Source organism: Tasmannia lanceolata, unplaced genomic scaffold, assembly GCF_043159265.1.
Source record: "Tasmannia lanceolata isolate RefF3 unplaced genomic scaffold, GAP_Taslan_0.1 ptg000008l, whole genome shotgun sequence".
Lineage (NCBI taxonomy): Eukaryota > Viridiplantae > Streptophyta > Magnoliopsida > Canellales > Winteraceae > Tasmannia > Tasmannia lanceolata.
The window spans coordinates 22,361,208-22,383,560 of NW_027518685.1; the positions used below are offsets into that span (position 1 = coordinate 22,361,208).

The 22,353-nt window shown below is 38.9% G+C and overlaps 2 protein-coding genes across 2 annotated transcripts; both read left to right on the forward strand.

The window, feature by feature from the left end:
* Positions 1-2,581: 2,581 nt before the first annotated feature.
* PAM68 (PAM68-like protein (DUF3464)) lies at positions 2,582-3,358 on the forward strand. Its single transcript, XM_077386785.1, has one exon. It carries the CDS (start codon positions 2,631-2,633, stop codon positions 3,207-3,209), a length of 579 nt encoding a protein of 192 aa, XP_077242900.1. The 5' UTR covers positions 2,582-2,630; the 3' UTR covers positions 3,210-3,358.
* Positions 3,359-12,610: 9,252 nt separating this feature from the next.
* LOC143883438 (protein Brevis radix-like 1) lies at positions 12,611-21,105 on the forward strand. Its single transcript, XM_077386786.1, has 8 exons — positions 12,611-13,180; positions 13,507-13,540; positions 13,643-13,725; positions 14,977-15,092; positions 17,622-18,001; positions 18,278-18,407; positions 19,018-19,373; positions 20,765-21,105. Exons 4-8 carry the CDS (start codon positions 14,988-14,990, stop codon positions 20,841-20,843), a joined length of 1,050 nt encoding a protein of 349 aa, XP_077242901.1. The 5' UTR covers positions 12,611-13,180; positions 13,507-13,540; positions 13,643-13,725; positions 14,977-14,987; the 3' UTR covers positions 20,844-21,105.
* The last annotated feature ends 1,248 nt before the right edge of the window (positions 21,106-22,353 follow it).

Consider the following 22,353-nt stretch of genomic DNA (forward strand, 5'->3'; position numbering starts at 1 on the left):
AATTTCCCAAGTAAACTATCAACTCAATTAGAGTCGGTTTTTCCTTGGCTGAGTTCTTGTCTGACTCCAAGTTTATCCCTACCGAGTCTATACAAAACTCCTTTGAATTGCCATACTTATGGAAAATTGACAGCACCAATCACTGGCTCAACTGAGTTAACACTCAGTTTTACCTTGGCCGACTCCTCGTCTGTTTCCGAGTTTTTAAATAATGCTTGGACCGTGAAGATGTATTGTTTGTGTTAAATGAGAAAGGAATAGCAAAATAACTAATCCAAAAGACGGAATTTAGTACTTTAGTGGCAGCTTAACCCACCAAAGCCCTTCTAATGATGGAATTATGTTACCTGGAACATGTGTCACTCTGGTACAGGGTACAATCATGGGATATGTGCTCCTTAGTTCCCTTAGGGTGTGATAAGATTAGTTAGGCTCATTCAGGTTGGCTCCTCTTGTATGTGGGAAGTCCGCCCGGGAAGTTTGCTTTGCTTTGCTCAAGTATATATATTATTGAAAACACATTACAAACCAATGTTGAGTTTGGTATACTTTTGTGTTAATTGCAAAGGTTGAAATAGAAATACTCCCTAAATTTTTTGGCGTTGAAATTTTAGCGATTGGGATAGTTTAGAATTTTTTGAGAATTGAATAATTGTGGCATTGTGACTCTTGAGCATCGGAAGGTATTCGTCGCAGGCCCTTGTAGTGTGAAATCATGTATCATAATCACTGTTGGGAGCTGCAGATAGTAGAGAAAATATTGTCTTGGATTAAGGAGATTCCAACAACATAACATGCATAATATTAGTTCATGAGATATTATTAACATACCATGAGCATTCCAGGGTCAACTTACCTTTTTTCTACACAACATTAGGTGCCACCACAAGCCAATGCCTGTGCCATCGAGTTAGGGGTGTGGCAAACCTCCCCCTCCCAAACTATCCTACGTTCTCGTTGGACCCCTTGGTATGTTAAATTCCTTGTCGAGGTTCTCCTCTTGCCTCAACATTGTATCTTTTCCCCTACAATGCCTTTTCCATTACTTGCAATGCCTCTCCCGACGCTTGTATTTCCTTCATGGTTTTAAATTTCGACCGAAATCTGAAATTTCGGTCGAGACCAACTCCGAAATGACATATACCCGAAATGGTATTTTATTTCGTCCGAAATTTCGGAATTTCGGTCAAAATTTCACCCAAAAACCTGGTTTTTTTAATTAATTAAATATTTAACCAAAATTACCGAAAAATTCGGTAATTTCGGCTAAAATTTTGTATGGAATAAAATAGTGTTTATCTTGTTTCGCTGGATTTCGGCTGAAATTTCGAAATTTCGGTGGGGTCCGAAACCGGTACCGAAACCATGATTTCCTTGCGCCCCCTTATCTCCATCAGTGCGGTTAAAGTAGTCTCCTTCCTTCGAAGTCCATCCTCACCCTGGATAGTTGAGCACCTGCCGACTGCCTCCTTGACTTTGAGAACCAGCACAAAACACGAATTTTGTACTCCCATGACAAAAATCCTCCGCATGTTAAAGGCATCATAGAACATTGGCTTGCCCACAAAAGTCCAAGCCTATGGAACCACCACGAAATCTCTAAGTCTTCAGTTCCCTTACTCCTAGAGGAAATTTTCTTGCCATGCGACCCTCTGGTTTCGCCTCTGAGGTTGCTGTCTTGAGGTGACTACTCAGAAACGAAGTTGAAGAATCTCATCCAACCTGAACATATTTTTTATCTCCAAACTCAATGACGAGAAAGGGATTCTCATACTCATCCACTCTGTTCATTGGACATGAACTTTGTATGGTCAACAATGAAACTGGAATGCTGAAACAGTTTTTTTGTGTGTGTGTGACAATGTCAGAAGATTTAGACGAGAACCCATTGTTAATATTTTGGATGGGTCAGGGTCTACAAAGGAGGATTGATTCCTCCTCGAAGTGGATCAAGAGACTGATCTCTTCCTCTAAGAAGATTAATTCGGTTCATAACAAATAAAAAGGCCCAGATTATGTACTTATCAAGTACTATTCAAGTAAAAAACAAATATTGTCTTGATGTCATTCCTTATTTTGACTTGAATTCTCGGGAGTAAAGTTCTGAAATACATCAAGGGAATCAGCTCACAAAAAAAAAAGTATGTTCAGTTTGAGTCCAATAATCAGTTTTGGACTCCAAAATCGGTTCTCAAAATAGTAGACAAACAGGGCGTAAAAGTAGTTTCAGGAAATAAACCCATTAATTGCTTTTTCATTCCTAAGAAGAGGACCCAAATAAAGTAAGAAGAAACTGTCGGTGCGGTTAAGCTCACAACCCTTATGGTGCGGTTAAGCGCCCAATCATATGGGTCCCACATTTTCTGTGGTGATCCAAACCATTCATTTGCAAGGTCCTTCCATAGATGGGGGGTGTACCAAAAATCAGCTCCATAGAATCATCCTAACCCATCCATTTTTGGAGAATCATCCTAACCCATTCATTTGCAAGGTCATTGGAAATGGCATTCTCGTAGTTCTCTAAAATCTTGGGGCCATTTTAATAACAGCGGATAAGGCTCTAAATCTAAACCCGAAAAACATCAGAACTCAGCAACAACAGTAGCATCTCCGTTTGATCGAAAGAAACCATGGAATCCTCCTTCACAATCCTGCCCAACACTCCCTTCATTTCTCCTCGTGATTTTTACTCATCAAAGAGTTCCATCTCCCTTTTTCCAATAACCCTAAGAAAAAACCCCCCACAGAACCACATATTTACATCAACCCGTTCCTCGGCTCTAAAAAGCCCAAGAGGCTTCGGGCCTTCACCAGAGAAGAAGAAAAAACAGAAGAGAAGGGAAATGGAAGAGGAAGAAGATGAAGACCAAGAATACGAAGGTTTGGTAGACGACACAATACCAGAGATAGTGACTAACCGTATGATGAATAGAATGGGATTTTCAGTTGGGATTCCTCTTGTAATTGGTCTTCTGTTCTTCCCTTTCTTCTATTATCTGAAGGTGGTGGTGAAATTGGATATTCCTACTTGGGTTCCATTCATTGTGTCCTTATTTTTATTTGGGTCTGCCCTGTTAGGGGTGAGCTATGGGATAGTTTCCTCCAGTTGGGACCCTATGAGGGAAGGGTCTCTTTTGGGTTGGAACGAGGCTCAGAAAAACTGGCCAGTTTTCTGGCAATCTTTGAGGGGGAGGACCGAAAAGAAGTAGAGCTTTTCTTCTTCTTCTTCTTCTTTTTTTCTCTTTTGAGATTTTGTCTAATAAGGAGTTCAGATCTGTGTGTGTTCTTTGGAGGTAATCTATCGCTATGCTTTTACAATTGTATTGCTGAAATATGAGTCTTAATCATTTCCTTGTCATTCTTACTGTAGAGGGTTTCTCTAGCATTTTGGGTTGTTTATTGATCTTGTTTTGAGGATAGAAATATCTCCGGAAGATCAGTCCTCAGCCAATTGTTGGATTTCAATTCCTCTTACTTCCCTTTTGTAGACCTAGGATTATGGCAGTCGACGGACATATAGAATTTGCCATGATCACAAATACAACATATCTAATCAAATACAATATCATAGATCTATCAAATATGATCTGATCATGCTAGTAAACTAGAACACGAAAGAAAGATTAAAAAACTTATCTTGATCGCCCATGACGGTGATCGACCGGCCTGGATCTTTTACTACTTCTCTATTTTGCCTGATCTATGGTGGTCGATCTCCTTTTGTTAGGTTATATGGCAGCATAGACAAACCCCTTATTTATAGAAAAATACCTCCTAAAAGACTTCCACCGTTCTATTTGTCTAATCTGTTTAACCATCGACACTATCCAAACTTACTTGATGCAGTTGATTGTGCTACAAAATCATCCATGTCTACAGAAGATTTGATATATTGATTATACTTATACTTTTACTGATCACTATGGCCAATGGGTAACTTCAATAATTTCACTCTTAATCTAATTCTTCAATCTAGAATATTGATCTTAGATCAATAGTTCTCCACATAAGGGCTTATACCTTTTACTCATCCCGTGTGTGTCTCAACGACTGTTCGTCGCACATCTTCTTACATCTGCCTTTATTGCTATCGATCATGACTGTCTATGCATTGGGCCTGATGATGGATGAGCTATGGTAACAATAGAATCATTGTACCCTTTTTTTATTTATTTATTGAAACGATGGAATTTTAGTAAAAAGGAGAGGCCATGATCAAGAAAGTCATGGGCACAAACTCACAAAGAGTACAAGAAAAAGAGCCCAACAAAACTAGAGCATCAATGGACATAGAGAAATTGAACTCAGAATCTCCAAGGATGAGGGAACCTCTCATCCACTCATCCAGGTTATTAAGGGAGTCACCTTCTACAGTGAGTTTATTTAGATCTTTTCCCGCTGACCATCTGATGTCCGATAGAATCACTCTCCTTTCTGCCTCATTAGAATCATCGATTCTAATTGGCATAGAGAAAGCTCATTTGGTCATGCCAGTCTCCTCTCTAAGAAAGCCTCCAACCATCCAAGGTTGGGGATCCATTTGGGATCCAAGATCTCCTCATGGTCCTTACTAGAGCAAATTTCCTTCTAATAATGTTTGATGTATGTGGCTTAATACAGCTTGAAACTAGAAAGAACTCTAGCTCTACATGTGACAAGAGTAATGATCCTCGAGTATGAAGAAGAAACGCTCTTGACTACATTCTTAGAAGTACATGTGTTCCTCTCTTTCCAAAGAACTCAATGGCCAACAAAGTGAGCTTCCACAAAAGCGTACCCTTCCCGTGTCAGCACGCAAAAAACCAACTATCTAGGAGATCGGAAATATGGGTAGGGAATACTCACACAATCCTGAATATGTCTAGAATTTTGGCTCAAGCATCTCTTGAGTACCTGCAATGAAGGATCATATGATCCGTTGATTCGCTCGCTCCCACGCAAAGGGCACAATGATCAATGATCAGCATATGGCAACATTGGGGTGGTAAATAGTTTGGATCTTGTTCTGGGTAGCAATCCACCCGAACACAGATACTTTAAATGGGGCCGGAATCTTTGTTGCATGGATTCGGATTTGCATATCGGGATGCGACACAGGATTCGTGCAGGACATGGCTACGACAAGAATCCGGGTGTGTCCCACGTGAATCCATGTCCGATTCGCATGTGGAGACGTGTCGACATGGATTCAGCATAGGGGGGCAAAGAATCTATGCAACATAGGCCAGAATGCTCCAAACTTTGGATTGTTGCAATTTAGGAGAGCAGTAAGCAAGATGGAGGTAGCGTGACTTCAGTGAAAAAATCCAGAGGAGTTCAAGATCCAAATTCTTTTGCCTCTTCTATTCCTCCCAACGTAGCGAGTTTCCGAGAGGTGAATTAAATTTGAAACTCCGCCCACTTCCCAATCGAAGAAGTTCCACCTAAATTCGATTTCCCAAGTGGCCCTATCTCCTTCCCTCACAAAACATTCTTCACAAAAGCTTTAATTTTTTAGAACCATTTAAAGAGATCTAGGAAGAGATTTATAAGGGGCTCTTTAGAACACCATTTGTCTTGTCAGAACTTAACTCTGTCACCACTGTATACTCTGTATCTAATACGTTTTTGACATTTGTAATTGTACCTTAAGATATCCTCAACATCGTTAAGTCGCTAGATCTAAATTTATGATCGGAAATCCAGTTACCTGAGCTAGTGCCTTCGTGTCTTTTTATTTTCCATAAAGGAAGGCTTAGGGTCTCGTTTCAAAAACAATCTTTAGAAAATAGTCTAGGATACTATATTTATATTCGTCATTGCCCCTTTTCATTCCATCTGAGTGTGGGCATGCTGGTTTGCTATTGAACTTGGGGTGCAGCCCTAGATCGATCGTTGTCGACTTTGACTTTATTTCCATGTAGTCAGCATGCATATGTTGGGAAAGAAGTCTTTAAGATAAAGCCATAATTAGCTTGCCTCGCCTAATTTCTATTTTTATATTTGGAACTGATATATTTGCTCCCTTTTCTTCCTATGACCACCCCTCGAAGTGTATTTATGACTACTCTTTTCACGCTACAAGTGGGTGAAGGAAAAAAGGGGGGCGAATATAGCATTCCCTTATATATTCCCTTCTATTTCCTTCTTGTGTTTCCTACTTTGATCATTTGCATCTCCACAAGTTGATTCGTACCAATCTAACCCAACATTTCTATTCCTTAAAAATGATATCTACTCTCAGTTTGCTTCCGTAATGACACTGCTCACTTCATTAATTACCTTCTTGATTGCCTGCTGTTAGGGCTGCAAAAGGGTCGGGTTGGGCCGGGCTTTTCAAAACCTTAGCCCAACACTGTTTCCCATAATCTCCTAAAAACTTCAACCCAATGCCCGCCCTGCAGGGTATAGCCCAGCCCTTGCCTGCCCTGATTGGATGGGGCCGGGCCAGTCCTGATTAACCCTGATTGACCCTAGCGAAAAAGAAAAAGATCAAGATCAGAGACCTATCAATAGAAAACTTAAAACTATAACAAATATCGGGCTAAGTCAGGGCGGGTCAGGGGCAAAGTGAAGGTTGGGTCAGACCGGGTCGGGTTGGCCCCAGGTTGATACCTGAGCCCGACCCAGCCCTTAGTTAGGAAAGTCCAACCATGACCCTGTTTGGGCATAGGGCAGGTCAGGGTACAGGGCCAAACCCCTACCTGCTGTTATCTTATTCGAATTGGTAACAACTTTTAACAGCTAATTACAAAGTGCCCTATGAAAAATACAAGTTCTGTTATTAAAACAAGGGACTGAGGATATCATTTCCTTATTATTGGTTATCTTTTCCTTTTGTTTAATAGTTAAAAATTAGGAAAGTCATGCCAAAACCCAGCTATGAAAAGGACAAAGCGTGAGACATGGTATGGCCCTTATCTGGCCCACATGTTTTTTTTGTGACTTCCTCAAAGTAAGAAAGAGACTCTTGGCTAAAGGGTGCCTTGCCTCTTGCACTCATTTTCTCCTTGAGTAGGACTATCACAGAGTCACTATCATGATTAATGGTAAAAGTTAATTTTTGGGTTCAACCAAGAGACATAAAATTTAAATCAATAACACGATGTGAAATTGAAATTAAGACTGTTGATCTTGCAGAACATTGTGAGGTGAATCTCCCCCGGTTTGGATACCTCATATTTTGTATTTGGATTTGGAATTGAGTTTTGAATACAAAATGAATAGATCCGCCAGCTCATGTTGAGGGAGACAGAGAGGGAAGGGGGTAATTCCTTCTGGAGGGGAGAGGCCGAGGAGCAAAGAGGGAGATGGAAACTGCCAAATTTGTGGATTTCCAATTACTTATTTCCACAGCATATATGGAAATCTGATTTTTTTCACTGTCAGTATCTAATTTGGAAATCAAAGAATTTGATCCGGATCCAAATCACAATGTCAAAAGGGCTACAAATGTGAGAAATCCAAATCAAAATATTCTCGGCATCCAAACTGGCCCAAAGGGAGGTTCAAAATAAAGGAGTGAATATCAAAACAAAAGAGTGGTGGTACATCCCCTTTCTTAGGGCATAAGGAGGAACTCTATCCACAGGGACGGAAGTGGATGCCTTCCTTTCATTAAAAGGTGAGAAGATCTCATATGTTCCAGGAGATGATCTCTAAACATCTTTTGCAAATTTTCACTACATTGGGAGGTTCCAAAAAAGTTAAGCCAGACGCAAATTAATTGGTCGAGCACCTTACCTTTGACCATATTTAGAGTCTTTCATTCGCCCTGGGACCAAGAACAAGAAAGAAAAAAGTGCTGTGTCTGCATGCTATCATGGAGAAGATCATGTATTTAGCCCCACCACGAGCGGATACTACAATCTCTCATCAACAAAACAAAGGAGAGAGAGAGAGAGATGCTTTTCCACGGACAAGTACAAAAAGGGATACTTCAGTTCTTAGTGCAATGGGTCATATGCCAGGAAAATTAGGAAGCCCCATGCCTTGTCAAGTAGGTAGGTCCCATTGGATCCTAATGAAATGGTACAAGATAGTCACAAAAAAAGAGAAACAAATCCTTTGGAAGAGTTCAATCCTCTTTCAAAGAATTGAGCTCCTATATGAACAGTGGTGACCTAATATTCAATCCAACGAAGTGCCCCCCCGCCCCCGCCCCCTTAAGGAAAAGGAAAAAGATAAGATGAACAGGTTTTGGCTTCCGTCATCTTTATGTTTTGTAATTAATCTCAGGTTAACAACATCCTTTCTAGCCAAAACCTATTAAACGGCTAACCTACAAAATCTATTTATTTTAAAAAAAAGTCTTTTAAAATGAAGTTTTGCTAACTGTGCTCCTCCTTTGACCTTTCATAATTCTTTGAAGCGTGTCTTATAAATGGTATTTCAAATATAGAAAGGCAATGTGCCACACAAAAATCTTCACTAATCATTAAATTTGCTAGGATTGTTTGATAGACTGACCATCACAAAACCTTTGCATGTGTTTGTACCCTAACATATTTGGTCAGCTGTACGTGTGCGGATGTGCCGAAACCAGTCATGATTCAATGAGTTCTGCCAATTTCGACCTGAAGCACCGGATTAACCTTGCGTGCGTTTGCTCACAACTGAAGTTCGTCAACCATTGATTTGGTCACTTGTTCAAATCAAGTTAGTTTAGAAGACTCTCTATGGGCCTGCTCGGGTGTAAATGGATATTCGAAAATTTGATTACCGTCCGCATCCGAATCCGTTTCAAGCGGATATTATCCAAATCCGTTTATGAGATATCCGGCTCTTAGCGGATGCGAATCTGGTAAATGATATATCCGATCCGTTTAACATCCGAATCCGAGAAGCACATCCTTTTTATTTATTATTAATAATATTATTAATATTTATTTTTAGTAATGACACACTATCTTTTGTTTCTAAAAGAAAAGTGAATTTTGTTTTTAGAAAAAAAAAAAAACAGAAACAAAAATTGTTTTGGGTGGGAAATAGAGTAATCTCTCATTTTAAGGGCATTCTTCGAGTTTGACATAGCTTCTTTATGAAGCAACAAATGTGGGCTTTAGGATGAAAGAGACAAATGGATGATGATGATTGAAAGAAGATGACATAGCTTCTAGAGAATTCTAAAGCAAAAAGGACTTCTAGGTCATTGATGGTAAATGGACGGCTCAGATCAATTTTCCAACTTAGGATTATATAAAAAATCAAAATGCAATTAAAAGAGGAGACTTCTAAGGTTTGCTAGGATAAGCAAGAGAGAGGAGAAAGGAGGAGGCCAAGACATCATCTCTGGCATTCCTTGGTGCCCTCAACCCCAACCAAAATCCACCATCGCCCCTCTCCACCTTCTCATGGCCACCTCCATCACCGCTAGTCACCATTTCTCTTCATCTTCCACGATCAACACTCCCACTTCCTCTGCTCAAAATAGCCAAAATCCATTCCATCATATACAAAAAAAAAAAAAAAAACCACTACTGACACCATCCATCCGTACCGCCTCTCTCTCTCTCTCTCTCTCTCTCTCTCTCTCTCTCTCCGCCTTTGTTTTAAAGAAGAGGATCTCATATATTTTAGGGTTTGAGAGTTCATTTTGAAAAGAGAAGGTAGAGGTCTGATTTTAGGGGATTGAAAATTCATTCGAGGAGTAAGAAGGAGAAGAAAGATAAAGTGCTACAATAAAATGTTCAAATTTATCGGATAAATGGATAGGGATAATATCCGAATTCGAACAATATCCGCCAGAATCGAATTCGGTAATAGATATTAAATATCCGTCAAATTCGAATCTGAATCCGAATTCGGATAGTGTATACTGTAATCGAATTCGGATATAGCCATATCCGCTTCGAATTCAATCCGTTTACACCCCTAACCGCAGTCGTTGGAACAACTATTTTAACAAAGGGTGTGAACAGGGAGAGCACAACCAACTTGTTCAGCCGACTTGTTCAGCCGTTTGTTGAAGCAAAAAGTCAGCAAGGCATAGGAAAGACTACAACAAAGAAAGAGAGAATACAATAAAAATGAATTGCATTAAATGATATAAGGTGAACAAGGTAATACTTGGATACCTTGGACACTGGTGATGAGTACTAAGGCTACACATTCCTACATTTGCAATTAAAATCCCTGATGTTGCCGAGGGGTATTAGTATGGGAAATGATAAATTCGCACCCCTTTAACATGAATTGACGTCAAAAAGCATTGAAGTCTATTCACATTACATTACCCTCGTTTTTTACGCTTTCTGACGTCATTTCACGTTAAAGGGGTGCAAATTATCTTACAGGGGGTGTGAGTACATCATCTCCCAAAAGATAAATGAAGATGATATGTTGGGCGAGGGCCCCGAACCAATGTAAGGTTCAAGCATTGCCGAGCAGAAACGGCTGGAACTAGGGGTGCAACTCAGGTCGGGCGGGTCGGGTTTTCCAATACCCTACCCTACCCGAGAATTATCTCGGATCAGGTCTAAATTTTTACCAGAAAACCTGAGATTCGTAAACTCGACCCTAGCCAAGATAGTTTCTCGAGTTGGGTAGGGTCGGGTTTTCATTTTTTAGCGTGGGATAGTGACTAATTTTAAAGATCGTAAGAATAAAAACAAATCTTCACACCAAAAAAATCTCTAAATTTATGTCGTAAGTGTATAAATATAAGATGGACACTTTATTTTCACATAACAGTCATGATCATCTCAATGAAAACAATTGTATCAATATGTTGGAAAATAATTTTTTATATTATCCAAAAGATATTTAAGAAAGTCACAGTACACCCATAAGAGTCGGGTCGGGTTTCGGGTTTTTTTTCTTTAAACCGGGCCCTACCCAAGATTGAGTCGGGTTTTCCAATTTAAAACCTGACCCTACCAAGACCCATGATTTCTAAACCCGACCCATGTTATTTTCAGGTCAGGTCGGGTAAAACCCGACCCAAGTTGCAACCCTAGCTGGAAATGACGCGTAAACACTGTCGACTTGAACCGACCAAGTCTGTCCTGGTCCAACCCTGACCTAGGCTTGTGTGGCCTGTTCAAGGTCAATTTGCATGGTTTTAATGGGAGTAGAACCGTTTCTAGGCCTTTTTTGAGCAATGAGCACATGTTTTAGGGTTTCAGAGGCATTTAAGCTTCGATACTTCGGTGCAAATTTATTGTCTTTTGGCCCTTGCGTGTCCCAACCCAACCTCATTACAAGCTCAGCTTTAGTCATAAACTATAGATTTTTTTGGGAAATGTTATCAACACTACTGTGTTTCGATGAGGGCACTCCTCACTTTATTAAAAGTACGGTATGGCCTCACCATAGGATGATCCAAACCGTCCATTAGATGGGCCACAGCATAAATAGGTTGTACCTCAAAAATCATTTTCATAGGTTGATCCCAATCCTCCGATCTAAAGAGGATTAGGATCAACCTATGGAAATAATTTTTGGGGCACAACCTATTTAGGCTGTGGCCCATCTAATGGACGGTTTGGATCATCTTATGGTGCGAAACGTACCGTGCTTTTAATAAAGTGAGGAGTGCCCTCATCAAAATACATTTCCGATATTTTTTTAGCACATTTGTTTGTGAAAGTAAAAGAGACCAGCTACTACAACACATGAATTGTGGAAAGAATGAATCGGATGTGTAGGAAAATGGGGTCAAAAATATACTTTTCTCGGTGTCGTACTCAAGCTATTCATATTTTGACCGAACATATAGTAGGAGGCCCACACAACACAACCCGAATTACATGGGTCATTAGGACCCTTGACCTCTGTGTGGGCCCTAAACCATCATAAGTGGGCGTCCGCCAAACGGGAGATTTTAATCAAAATATTGATGAGTAAAAAAAAAAAATCAACGGCTTAAACACAGCCGATCAGGGTGGGACCGAGGGTTATAAGCCAACCTTGACCCATCACTTTACACGTGGTAGTGGGACCATTCTTAGGATGAATGTTTTCTTTGAAAAAGTTTTTCTACATGACGCAAGCCCATTTTGGGAAGTCCATACAAAGAAAAGGAAAAGGTAAGAAAAATAAAAAAAAGGAAAATAAAAAATCACTCTTAATATAAAGACATGTCCAATAAATCTCCTTGACTATACTTTTCTTCAGTAAGAAGAAGTTGGAAACCTCTTTTTGAAAGGTTGAACCCTTAGATCCCGACACGTGGCAAATCCATTGGTCAAGATTTCCCTTTTCCGCTTTATATAACTGGGGAATTGTCCCTCCATTCCATGCTTGCTTTAATACGCCAGGGATAAAGCTAAGGAAACAGGATCTAAAGTTAAAGCTCTCTTCGTAGCCAAAAAAAAAAAAAAAAACAGAGAAAAAAGAAAAACCGAGAAAACAAAAACACACTATCTCTTTTCATTGTCCCAGCCCCCTCCGTACGGGACCCGAAGCCGTGTCTGTCGCTGGGTATAGCCGGTAGAAGCACCGACATGTCTACCCGTCTGACGTCTGGCCACCTCCAGTTGTCAGTCTCACCAGGGATATGAAATTTTTTGAAATATTCCCTGTTTTTACAGGAATTGGGTGAAAATATATTCCGGATTTGAATTAGTACGGTAAAGGGTTTCTGGAGTCCTATATACAGCAACTGTGTTTAGGGTCCCCCGGCCACATTGTAGTGTACTACAATGAGGGTATAATTGTCATTTTTAGATTACCCCACGAAATCATCGGGAAAACCCTCGTGTTCTATTATGCGTGGCAATTCGGCTTAACGGTCCGAAAGGCTACCGTTCTGTTATTTAACGGCAAACTTAACGGCGTTCCCTTTGGTTATAAATGGCGGGGGAAATAAGATTCCTTCAATTTTATACGAACGGCAAAACCGGAGGTAAATGGAAAACATTTTCCATTTTCGAACTTGAAAAAATCCATTCCACGCCCAAGTTTAGCAGTGAAATCGCCGGAATCTAGCCGGATTTCTTTTTCCGGCGTAGACTTTCTCAGGCATAGGAGATTTTTCCTTATTTAACCGAGGGAGAAATCATTCATATCTTCTCTTGTCTTGTGAGGATTTAGGCTCTTTCTACAACTATTGGAATAGAAACCCCTTTGATTCCCCTTGAAAACTAGGGTTTATTAGCTGTTTTTCAAGCTGAAAGCAGAGCAACATTGAAGATTTTTAGCGATCCAGCGATTTAAGCTGCGTTTAAGTTCTTTTTCACACGAGAGAGATCCGTTTAAGGTAGAGTTTTCAGCATCTAAGATAAAGAGATTGAAAGAACAGGATATTTCCTACTTCATTTCTCTCTTGCTTTATGTGTTATACTGTAAATCTTCAAGCTTTTCAATTGTTTTTGGTTTCCTTCCTATCTTTTTAGACAGTATTTCTTCCTCAATAGTCTCTTTTTTTTTTAAATAAAAAAAAAATCGTGCTGATCTAAATGACGAAAATCGGAATGTTTCTCTCTTCACTTTTCCTGGTTCGGTTGTTTTACTTTTCTGATTTGTGTGAAATCTCTCTCTTTATTTAAAAATGATGAAATCTTATTTTGCTGATGATTTTTTCAGGCCGCTTGAAGATCTTCCAGTTAGATCTCTAAAGGTAATCTAAGAGATCTAAGAAACAAGAGAGTAGATGATTTTTTTCTCTTTTTAATCGAAAGCTTTTTGCAGAGGATGTTAATATCAATGCCTGTTACTGCAGATCTTCCTAAGGAAAAGAAAAGAAAAAAGAAGAAGAAGTTAAAGTTTGATTTCTCCTGCCTCGACTCCACCGTTTATTCTCAGGTAAGTTCAAGGGTTTAGCTAGGGCTTTCTTCAATTTGTCTGCACCTGTGAAATTCTGCGAGAGAAAGACAGGGATTGTGGAACATCGATTCTATCTATCGAAGATTTTGATGGAAAATCGATTATTTTATTATTGTCTTCATCAGAACCTTCCATTTACAAATAATTTATTTATTTAATTCAGCAGTACATAATAAGGCAGAGCACTTCCAACATTTTAAAGTCCTGCATTCAACAGTAAATGAGTAATTTATTATTGAGAAATCTTTGTTTTCTTTTCTTCAATCCATAGGAAAAATATTTATTTAAGTCTCCTTGTCTCTTTCTTTACCCAAAAAAGTTCAAAACCTCTTTCCGTCATTTTGCATATACACTGACAGAGATTAACTCTGTAAATTCTTGATTATGTAATAAAAAGTCCCCATTACTTCCTAATACAAACCACCATTTGAATTTCAAACTTCCTCCGTAAGTAATGAAGGTATCTATGGTAATTTCTCCATGTATCTTCTCTCCTCTTTCTTAATGCAAAGCTTATTTACCAAAAATTTAAAAAAAAAATCTCGATACGGGAGAATATGTATTGTATTTCTATTGGTAGTACTGAAATAAACAGTGCAACCCAATCAATTTGCCGACATGAATTTCAGTTTCTATCGGTCATATCGGCCATGGAGAATTCAACGGTTAAGATGAATCAACCAGATTAATCAACGGATATTGTTTGGTCTAAAAAAGCAGATATGTAAATTACCGGGATCTAAGCTGATATATCGGCTGGTGTGTGGGATTATCACTGCTAATTTGTCTTTTCATATACGTAATTAGTGCCATTATCAAAATATGGGAATGTAAAGGCCATATTGTCCGTATATTTCAAAATGTACTGTGCGGAAGGACGATCCAAACAGTAAATAGGTTGTACCCCCAAAATCATTTCCTTAGGATGATCCCAACTCTATGATCTATGGGGGTCCATAATATGCATTTCCTCTATAGATCGAGGGGGTAGGATCATCCTATGAAAACGATTTTATAGGCACAACCTATTTACAGTTTGGCCCATCAAATGGACGGTTGGGATCATCCTATAGTGTGGGCCGTTCAATACTCTGTGAAAAATACTGGACTATACGGGCTAACACCGAAAAAAATCTACAATTTGTGCGGAAATCTTCCACTTTTCTAATTGAAGAAGATGGTTTTTGCTTTTTTTCTAATTGGTTTCACCTTTCGTTCTTCTTTGTGCAGAGGAAGAGAAGATGTTAACTTGCATAGCCTGTTCAAAGCAGCTTGATGATTCGGGAGATGAGCCTACGCGTGGTACTCCAAGTACTAAAGACGCAGTCAAAAGTCTAACGTCTCAGGTTCGGGTTTGCCTCTCTCTCTTTACCTTTCACTTGCCTTATCTCCCTTCTTAACAATGAGTTTTTATATGGGATGATCCAAACCGTCCATAAGATGAAATAGGTTGTATCCCAAAAATCATTTCCATAGGTTGATTCTAACCCTCGGATCTATAGAAGGACCGCACATCGGATGGTTAAGATCAACCTAATGGAAATGATTTTTGGGTAGGTTGTCTCCCATCTTATGGACGGTTTGGATCATCCTGTGGTGTGGGCCGTAAGTTACTTTTTGAAAAATAATAAGCTACAAGGCATTTCATAAACTCCGAGGGGGGTCCCTTTCTGTCTTTGCTTTTCCAGTTGCTCTTATCCTTGTTAATAAAAGACCATAACATGGCCATTGGCAGCCTCCTCTTTATTTTTCACCGGTTAATTAAATTCCCCACGAGCTCTCAACGGCCAATCAATTGGAAAATAAAGAGAGGGCTGTCAATATCAATACACCGGACCATTTATATACCCGGGACCGAGGGGAGTCCTAATTTTCACTAATTTCTAATTTTGGTCATTAAATATTACTGTAGTTTTGACCTGTCATATTCAACGATCATGATTTAATTGGATCTTAAGATTATCCGGTTGGATTAATCAATAGGGCATTATCCAATGGAATTTCCAGCTCAATAAGAAGTGGGCCCACTTGCTGTGTAAAGAAATCCAATCTTTAGTGGGACCATTTCTCATTTGTTCACTTCGTCAAGATTACATGTAGAATTCCTCTCGTGAGATGGATCCTGTAATTTTGGATTATCAGGAAATCTTGGGATGTAACAGCTAACAAGAGCACGCTTGGCATGCGAGAAGAATAAATTGGGTGTTAGTAAGGTACTAGAAAAGCTGAGAGAGTGTCTTTAAGATAGACCAAAATGTTGAGTTCTTGCCTCACAACATGTCTCAACTAGCAGACATGTGTCACATCCAGACGCTGACCTGTGTCTATGACGCCATTTTTGGATTATAATACATTATTTTTGACTAAGTGGCATGGTGGATGGCAAGGCATCCATGTCGGTCTATACATTGGACCCCAAGAACTTCTATGACATGGTATTATCTTAGGTCCCACAAATTTTAAGAAAAATGTTTTATTTTTCCTGCTGAACTTTTTATTTTATCAAAGAACATCCCTAGTGCTTCATTGTTGAGACATCACAACACTAGCAACATTATTTAGAGGGATTTGCTAGGTAATTTGGTGGAAAGCCATTTCGCGGCTCACTTTTCCCCGGAGAGAAGGACACCATAGACTCTCTTTTTAACAGATTTTGTCCTATTCATTTAGGTGGCTATTCTTTCCTGCAAAAGATGGCTTTCTGCAAAATTGCCTGGCAAATCCCTAACTTAAAAATTTGTTTTTACGAGTTTGTCGGCCTGGTTGAATGCAGGCATAATCTTATGTCGATTAGTGGCTCAAGCACAATGATGGTTGTTAGCCACAAGATAAATTTGGACCACACAGATGGACTTGTGTTGAGCAATACGTGATCATTACAAATCAACATATAGCAGAGTTTTATAAAGGCTTATGTCTGGGTTCGACAACACTATAATTGTTAAATAAATATTGCTAGTTTAGCGATCGTGATACTTGTCTGCATTCGATGAACAGTGTAGTGATGGCCTAGGTGTGACCGTGTGACATTACGTAAATGCACAGAAGTGTTTTGCTTCATTAGGGTGGACTACTTGATGAATCTTTTTGTTAAATGAAACCTATAAAATTATTTTAAAATAAAGTTGGTGGGTGTTCAAGAACTGATGGGAGAATATTGGTTGTCATGTGATTCCTGCAATGTTACAAAGCTTTGGGTGACTTTAACAAAAACCCTTCTTGTTTTTCCCCTTCCATCTTTACCCTGACAAAGCTTATACTTCGTTGTCTTGAGATGAGGCTAATGTGAGATACTCAACATGAAAATCACACTTCTCATATAATCTGTCAGATGTAAGTTATAGTTTGGTTGAAATTGTTTGAATGATAGACTAGTGAAAATCTTCATAATTTATCATGTATAACTGATATTAGCACTACCATGTTATAATAATTGCACAAACTCAGCTTGTCTTTTCATTTATATTTAGTCCGTGAGCTTTTTGAGAACTATAATAACCTTTTGAAAGCTGTATAAATAATATAAGACAGGATGAGTTAGTACAATTATCAGAACATGATAGTGCCAACAATACATCAATAGCCTTTTTCAAAGACCTGTTCAACCCTTTCTTCTCAATGCAGTTTCCCTTATTCCATACTAAGTAGTCTTCCTTCCTGTGTGAAACCCATGCAGATTGTTAGTGTATTAGATCAGATCTAGAAACATGATCGTTGGATCATCAGTGTGATAGATTAGTTAGCTTTTAGTTGTTATCACTTGTGTAATTTGAATTTGAAACACGAGTAGTTTATGGCAAAATATAATGCAAAAAGCACCCAGAAAGTATTTGGGATTTCTCCCTAATTCTCCCTATTTTCAATCTCTTACACAGATAAAGGACATGGCATTGAAGTTAACAGGAAAGGGTAGCAGTAGCAGCACCAGCTACAGGAAAGGCGAGCGTCCCTACACTGATTTTGACACTGTCTCTGAAGGAGTTCAGTACCCGTACCCCCAACCTGGAAGCTCAAATTCCACTCCCGGGTGGGATTTTACCAGCATTAACAGAGATCACCCTGCCCTCTCCTCTGACTCGCGGTTTAAGGGAATTTCGAGCGGTGACAGGAACCCCTCAGGGCTAGAATCCTGCGACGTCGTGTTCGTGGAGAATGACGAACCCAAGGAGTGGATGGCTCAGGTCGAGCCAGGGGTTCACATCACTTTTGCAACTCTCCCACAAGGAGGAAATGATCTAAAGAGAATACGGTTCAGGTGGGGGCAATCACTAAATTATAATGATTTCGTTTGATTCACCAGTGATTCTTATGATATGAGTCAATACTCTATTTCATGAATTTGGATGATTTCATTAATTTATCAGTGATTCTTATGAATTGGGTCAATTCTCAATTTCATGAATTTGGATGATTTCATTTGATTCACCAGTGATTCTTATGAATTGGGTCAATTCTCAATTTCATGAATTCGAGAGTCTTATGAATCGGATTGATTTTATTTGATTGATTTGTATTTTTGGGTGTTTTGCAGCCGTGAGATGTTCAATAAATGGCAAGCTCAGCGATGGTGGGGTGAGAACTTTGATAGAATCATGGAGCTATACAATGTACAGAGGTTTAATCGTCAAGCCCTTCCAACCCCACCTAGATCCGAAGACGAGGTAAAATCTCTTTTACTTCTATTCACCCTTGCCTTCATTTTGGTCAGGCTGATCACGTGCAATTATTATTATTATTAAAAAAAAAAAAAACAGTGGGTATTCAATGATCCAAACCATTGATTTGTTGGGACCCAACTTAAATAGGCCGGTCCTCGAAAATCATCTCAATAGGATGATCCTAACGCTCTGATCTATTGAAGGATGGCAATTATATAAACTACAGATTAGAGGGTTAGGATCATCCTACGGAGATGATTTTTGGGTAACAACCAATTTAAGTTGGGGCCCAAAAAATCAATGGTTTTCATCATCAAATACTGGAGGCCCCACTGTAGTATATTTTAAAAAAAAAAAAAATACTAGCACGTGCAGACACCATATAAAAACTTGGCAGATACTACCTACACCCCACAAATGGGCATATAAACATGGCCCATTTTTCTTGACAATTACCATGTCCATGTATACAACACTTTTTTAATGAAATATGCATGACATTCTGCCAGTCCTAGACTAATTTGGAAGAACTGTAATCTTAAGATATCATATTATTTGAACATATAGTAGAGAAAGCAAACGTTAATTAGCAAGTTCCCTATTATCATTGCAGAGGGATTCTTACTCGCAGATCGGATCAACAAGAGAAAGCCCTGTTACTCCCCCATTTACCAAAGACCGGTTCGGGCGGAACCATTACAAGCCCACTACCGGGAAAGGATATTTTCCATCCGACCCTTTGGATTATAGTCAACACCACCCTACAATGCCAAGCATTTCAGGTATGGGTGCCACATCTATGGATGTTGCGTCAAGGACTACGACCTCTTCGAGAGATGAGGCTTCAGTCTCTATCAGCAATGCTAGTGATCAGGAGACAGAGTGGGTTGAGCAAGACGAGCCCGGAGTTTATATCACCATCAGAGCATTGCCTGATGGCACCAGGGAATTACGGCGCATTAGATTCAGGTAAGAAATCTCATTCTTAAAATTATGCTGGCTGAATGATTCTAACCATTTCTTGTGTGGCATACAATCCCTAAATTTAGACTATGACCATAGTTAATATACACTTCTATTAATTGAAAATTCTTGAAAAAAATCCCAAATTTTTAAGTACCATTTAGAAGTTTAAAACAACACATTTAATATAAAAAATTTCCCATTTTTAATCCAAATTCCAAACATGAATTTTCCTAATTAAATGTGAATTTGAGGAATAATTCATCAATTTCTTATGTTATTTTAATAGTTTGCAAGAAATTCCAAACTATTGGAACTAATTTATATAGTATGATACATGTAATGCAAATACGAAAACACCTGAGTTTTCTTTTCTGAATTCTTCACACTTGTCCTCCTGAATTATTCCTTAATCGGAACAATGTAAATACCGTAGACCAAGTTCCGTAATGTCTTAGTAGGTAACTTTGGTGGGCCCCATTACCTATAGGCATCACTCTTCCTCCTCCCAGTGGTCTCCATTGTACTTCTATTAAACTGTTTTGTTACTTAGTCAGCAAAAGCTGCGAAACGCAGAAAAGTATTTGGAAGAGAAGTTCACGCGTGTTTCTGTTTTTTTGCCTTTGTAGTGAATAACACAGAAACATTACCTAGGGGACCATCTGTTTGTTTTGTTGTTTTTCTTTTGTCTTTGTGCCCCTCCAATCCCAACATGTTTTCTCACATCCTTGCTCTTACCAGCTGCCATGGTAAAAGATAAACTTTTCGGAATCAATTCTGATTCTTCTCTGGGATGCTTCTACTTACAATATGGTTGTAACTTGGGCCAGGGTCAACCCGAGCCCAACTGGTCTAATTTTGTCAAATATTATGGTTATATTTTTTATTTATTTTATTCTTTATTTTTGCCCCAGGCCAACCTGACCCATCCCAGCAAAACTCAATTTGATAAAAATGGTTTGGACCCAAGTAGAACTCACCCTTAAAAGCTAGCCCTCGAGGGGAGGGTGCCCAAGTCCTTACAAGCCTTTCCACATCCATTCACTTTTCCAATGTGGGATCTTTGCTTTTCGGGAGGAACCCAACAGGTTAGGGTTAGGTTTGGGTCGGATTAGGGTTGAGGGAATGCCAACTCTGGTTGGTAGAGTTGGCCTCAACCCACCCAACCTGGCCGGATTTGTTCTAAGATACAAATTATTACGATTCTTACTATTACTTCTATTCCTGATAAGCACCTCTGTTTTCAAATTGGTTTCATTGGATGTTATTAAGGAGAAGACCCGAGAAAATCGTCCTTCTAAGATTCGATCATTTAGTTATTTGACATTCAAAAACAAAATCATGTGATTATTATTTGGCTACTATACTTATACATTGTCAATATGATTAAACTGCAGCCGCGAGAGGTTTGGAGAAGCACATGCTAAGATGTGGTTGGAAGAGAACAGGGAAAGAATACAAGCCCAATACCTATAGTTCTTCTCGGCTTCCTTTTTTGTTCCCCACCACATTTAGGTGGAAATAGGTTTCATGTATACCTGATTTCAGCGGTTTATCTTAAGCTTACTTAAAAGAGAGTTGTTACGAAATATTTGTTCAGTTATTACCATTAAAAAAATCTTCAATTGCTTTTTCCATTTGGTGGTCAGTTCACCTAAAAAATATCAGAATATGTGCAATAGACACAAAGCAGACAACTTTTTTTTCTAAGTTGGGTATCAACTGAGCAGATTTGATTCGGTTTGGGTGTTTAATCTATTTGCATTGTGTCCGTTTGAAGGGAACACCCGAACTCTAGTTATCAATCATTTGTGAAAGTGGTTGGGGAGGATTTAAACTCTTGGCATACTTCAAAGATACTGTAGAATGGAAACATTGTTGGCAAGTGTACAAGATGCATTGACAATGACAAAATGAAGAATGACAATGACAAAGGTGGTTAAAATACCATTCCTTACCAGTGTGTTACTGAGGTTTCCTTTGAGAGTGACGATTCCTCCCTGATCACAATACAGAAAATTTACAGGCTAAAAGAAGACTATTTGTGCCACGTCTTTGCAGCACTATCGGTGAAACTATACAGACGTAGCGTGAAAAAGGAAAGTAGTGAAAGGCAAATACAGTGACAGCAATATCAACTCAATTAGTGGATAGATTAACTCAAGTACTAGAGAATTTTTTCACAAAGCCTCGTCCATTCAGTAAGAGGCCCAGTCAAAAGGAGATTTTGACATTTTATCATATCCAACGTTAGGTTAGGTTTTTTTTAATAAATCTGATTTCTATAACATTTTCATTTTCTTTATTTTAAACTATGACAAATTTCATTGAGATCTGATTTTATTCATTGGTTATTTTCTTTTGAAATTATGCATGGAACATGATTAAACTTTACTCTTACTTGGGAGCATGGTTTTAAATTTCGGCCGAAACCAAAATTTGCCGAAATTCCAGATTTCACAAAATACCGAATTTCGGTCTGAAATTTTGAGAAAACGTATATTTTCTATTTATTTTTTTAAAAGAAAGATAATAAAATTTCAGAATTTTGGTCCGAAATTAGTACCGAAACCGAAATTAAAACCTTGCTTGGGAGAGCCCCCCTCTGGTCTATTTATGAACTCTCTTTTACACTGCAGAAGGCTGTCCCAAGTTGAACCCAAAAAAAAAGAAGGAAGGCAAGCACTTTCCCTTGAAATAATTTAACATAGGGTTTTGTTAACTGAGTTCAGGTGCATTGGAAACACGGTTTTACTCACGTTTCGAGAATGTATTGAGATTTTCATAACCGTTTCAAGACTTTTTGGATGGAAATGAGTGGGAAAACACGTTTGCAATGCACCTTCACGGGGCACTAGTTAACAAAAAACCCTCCAACATAAGATGAATGGGAATTCAAAGCATCTGCAATTTTTTTATAATAACTTAGAACCCTGGGTTTACACGAACACCAAACAAACCAGGGACATTATATAATAGGTGACAG

What these genes read in the sequence shown, in the direction of transcription:
- PAM68 (XM_077386785.1), top strand. Translation starts at nt 2,631, where the DNA reads ATGGAATCCTCCTTCACAATCCTGCCCAACACTCCCTTCATTTCTCCT.
- LOC143883438 (XM_077386786.1), top strand. Translation starts at nt 14,988, where the DNA reads ATGTTAACTTGCATAGCCTGTTCAAAGCAGCTTGATGATTCGGGAGAT. An exon ending in CTAAAGAGAATACGGTTCAG is followed by an intron (nt 18,002 to 18,277) that starts GTGGGGGCAATC and finishes GGTGTTTTGCAG; the next exon opens with CCGTGAGATGTTCAATAAAT. An exon ending in TTACGGCGCATTAGATTCAG is followed by an intron (nt 19,374 to 20,764) that starts GTAAGAAATCTC and finishes ATTAAACTGCAG; the next exon opens with CCGCGAGAGGTTTGGAGAAG.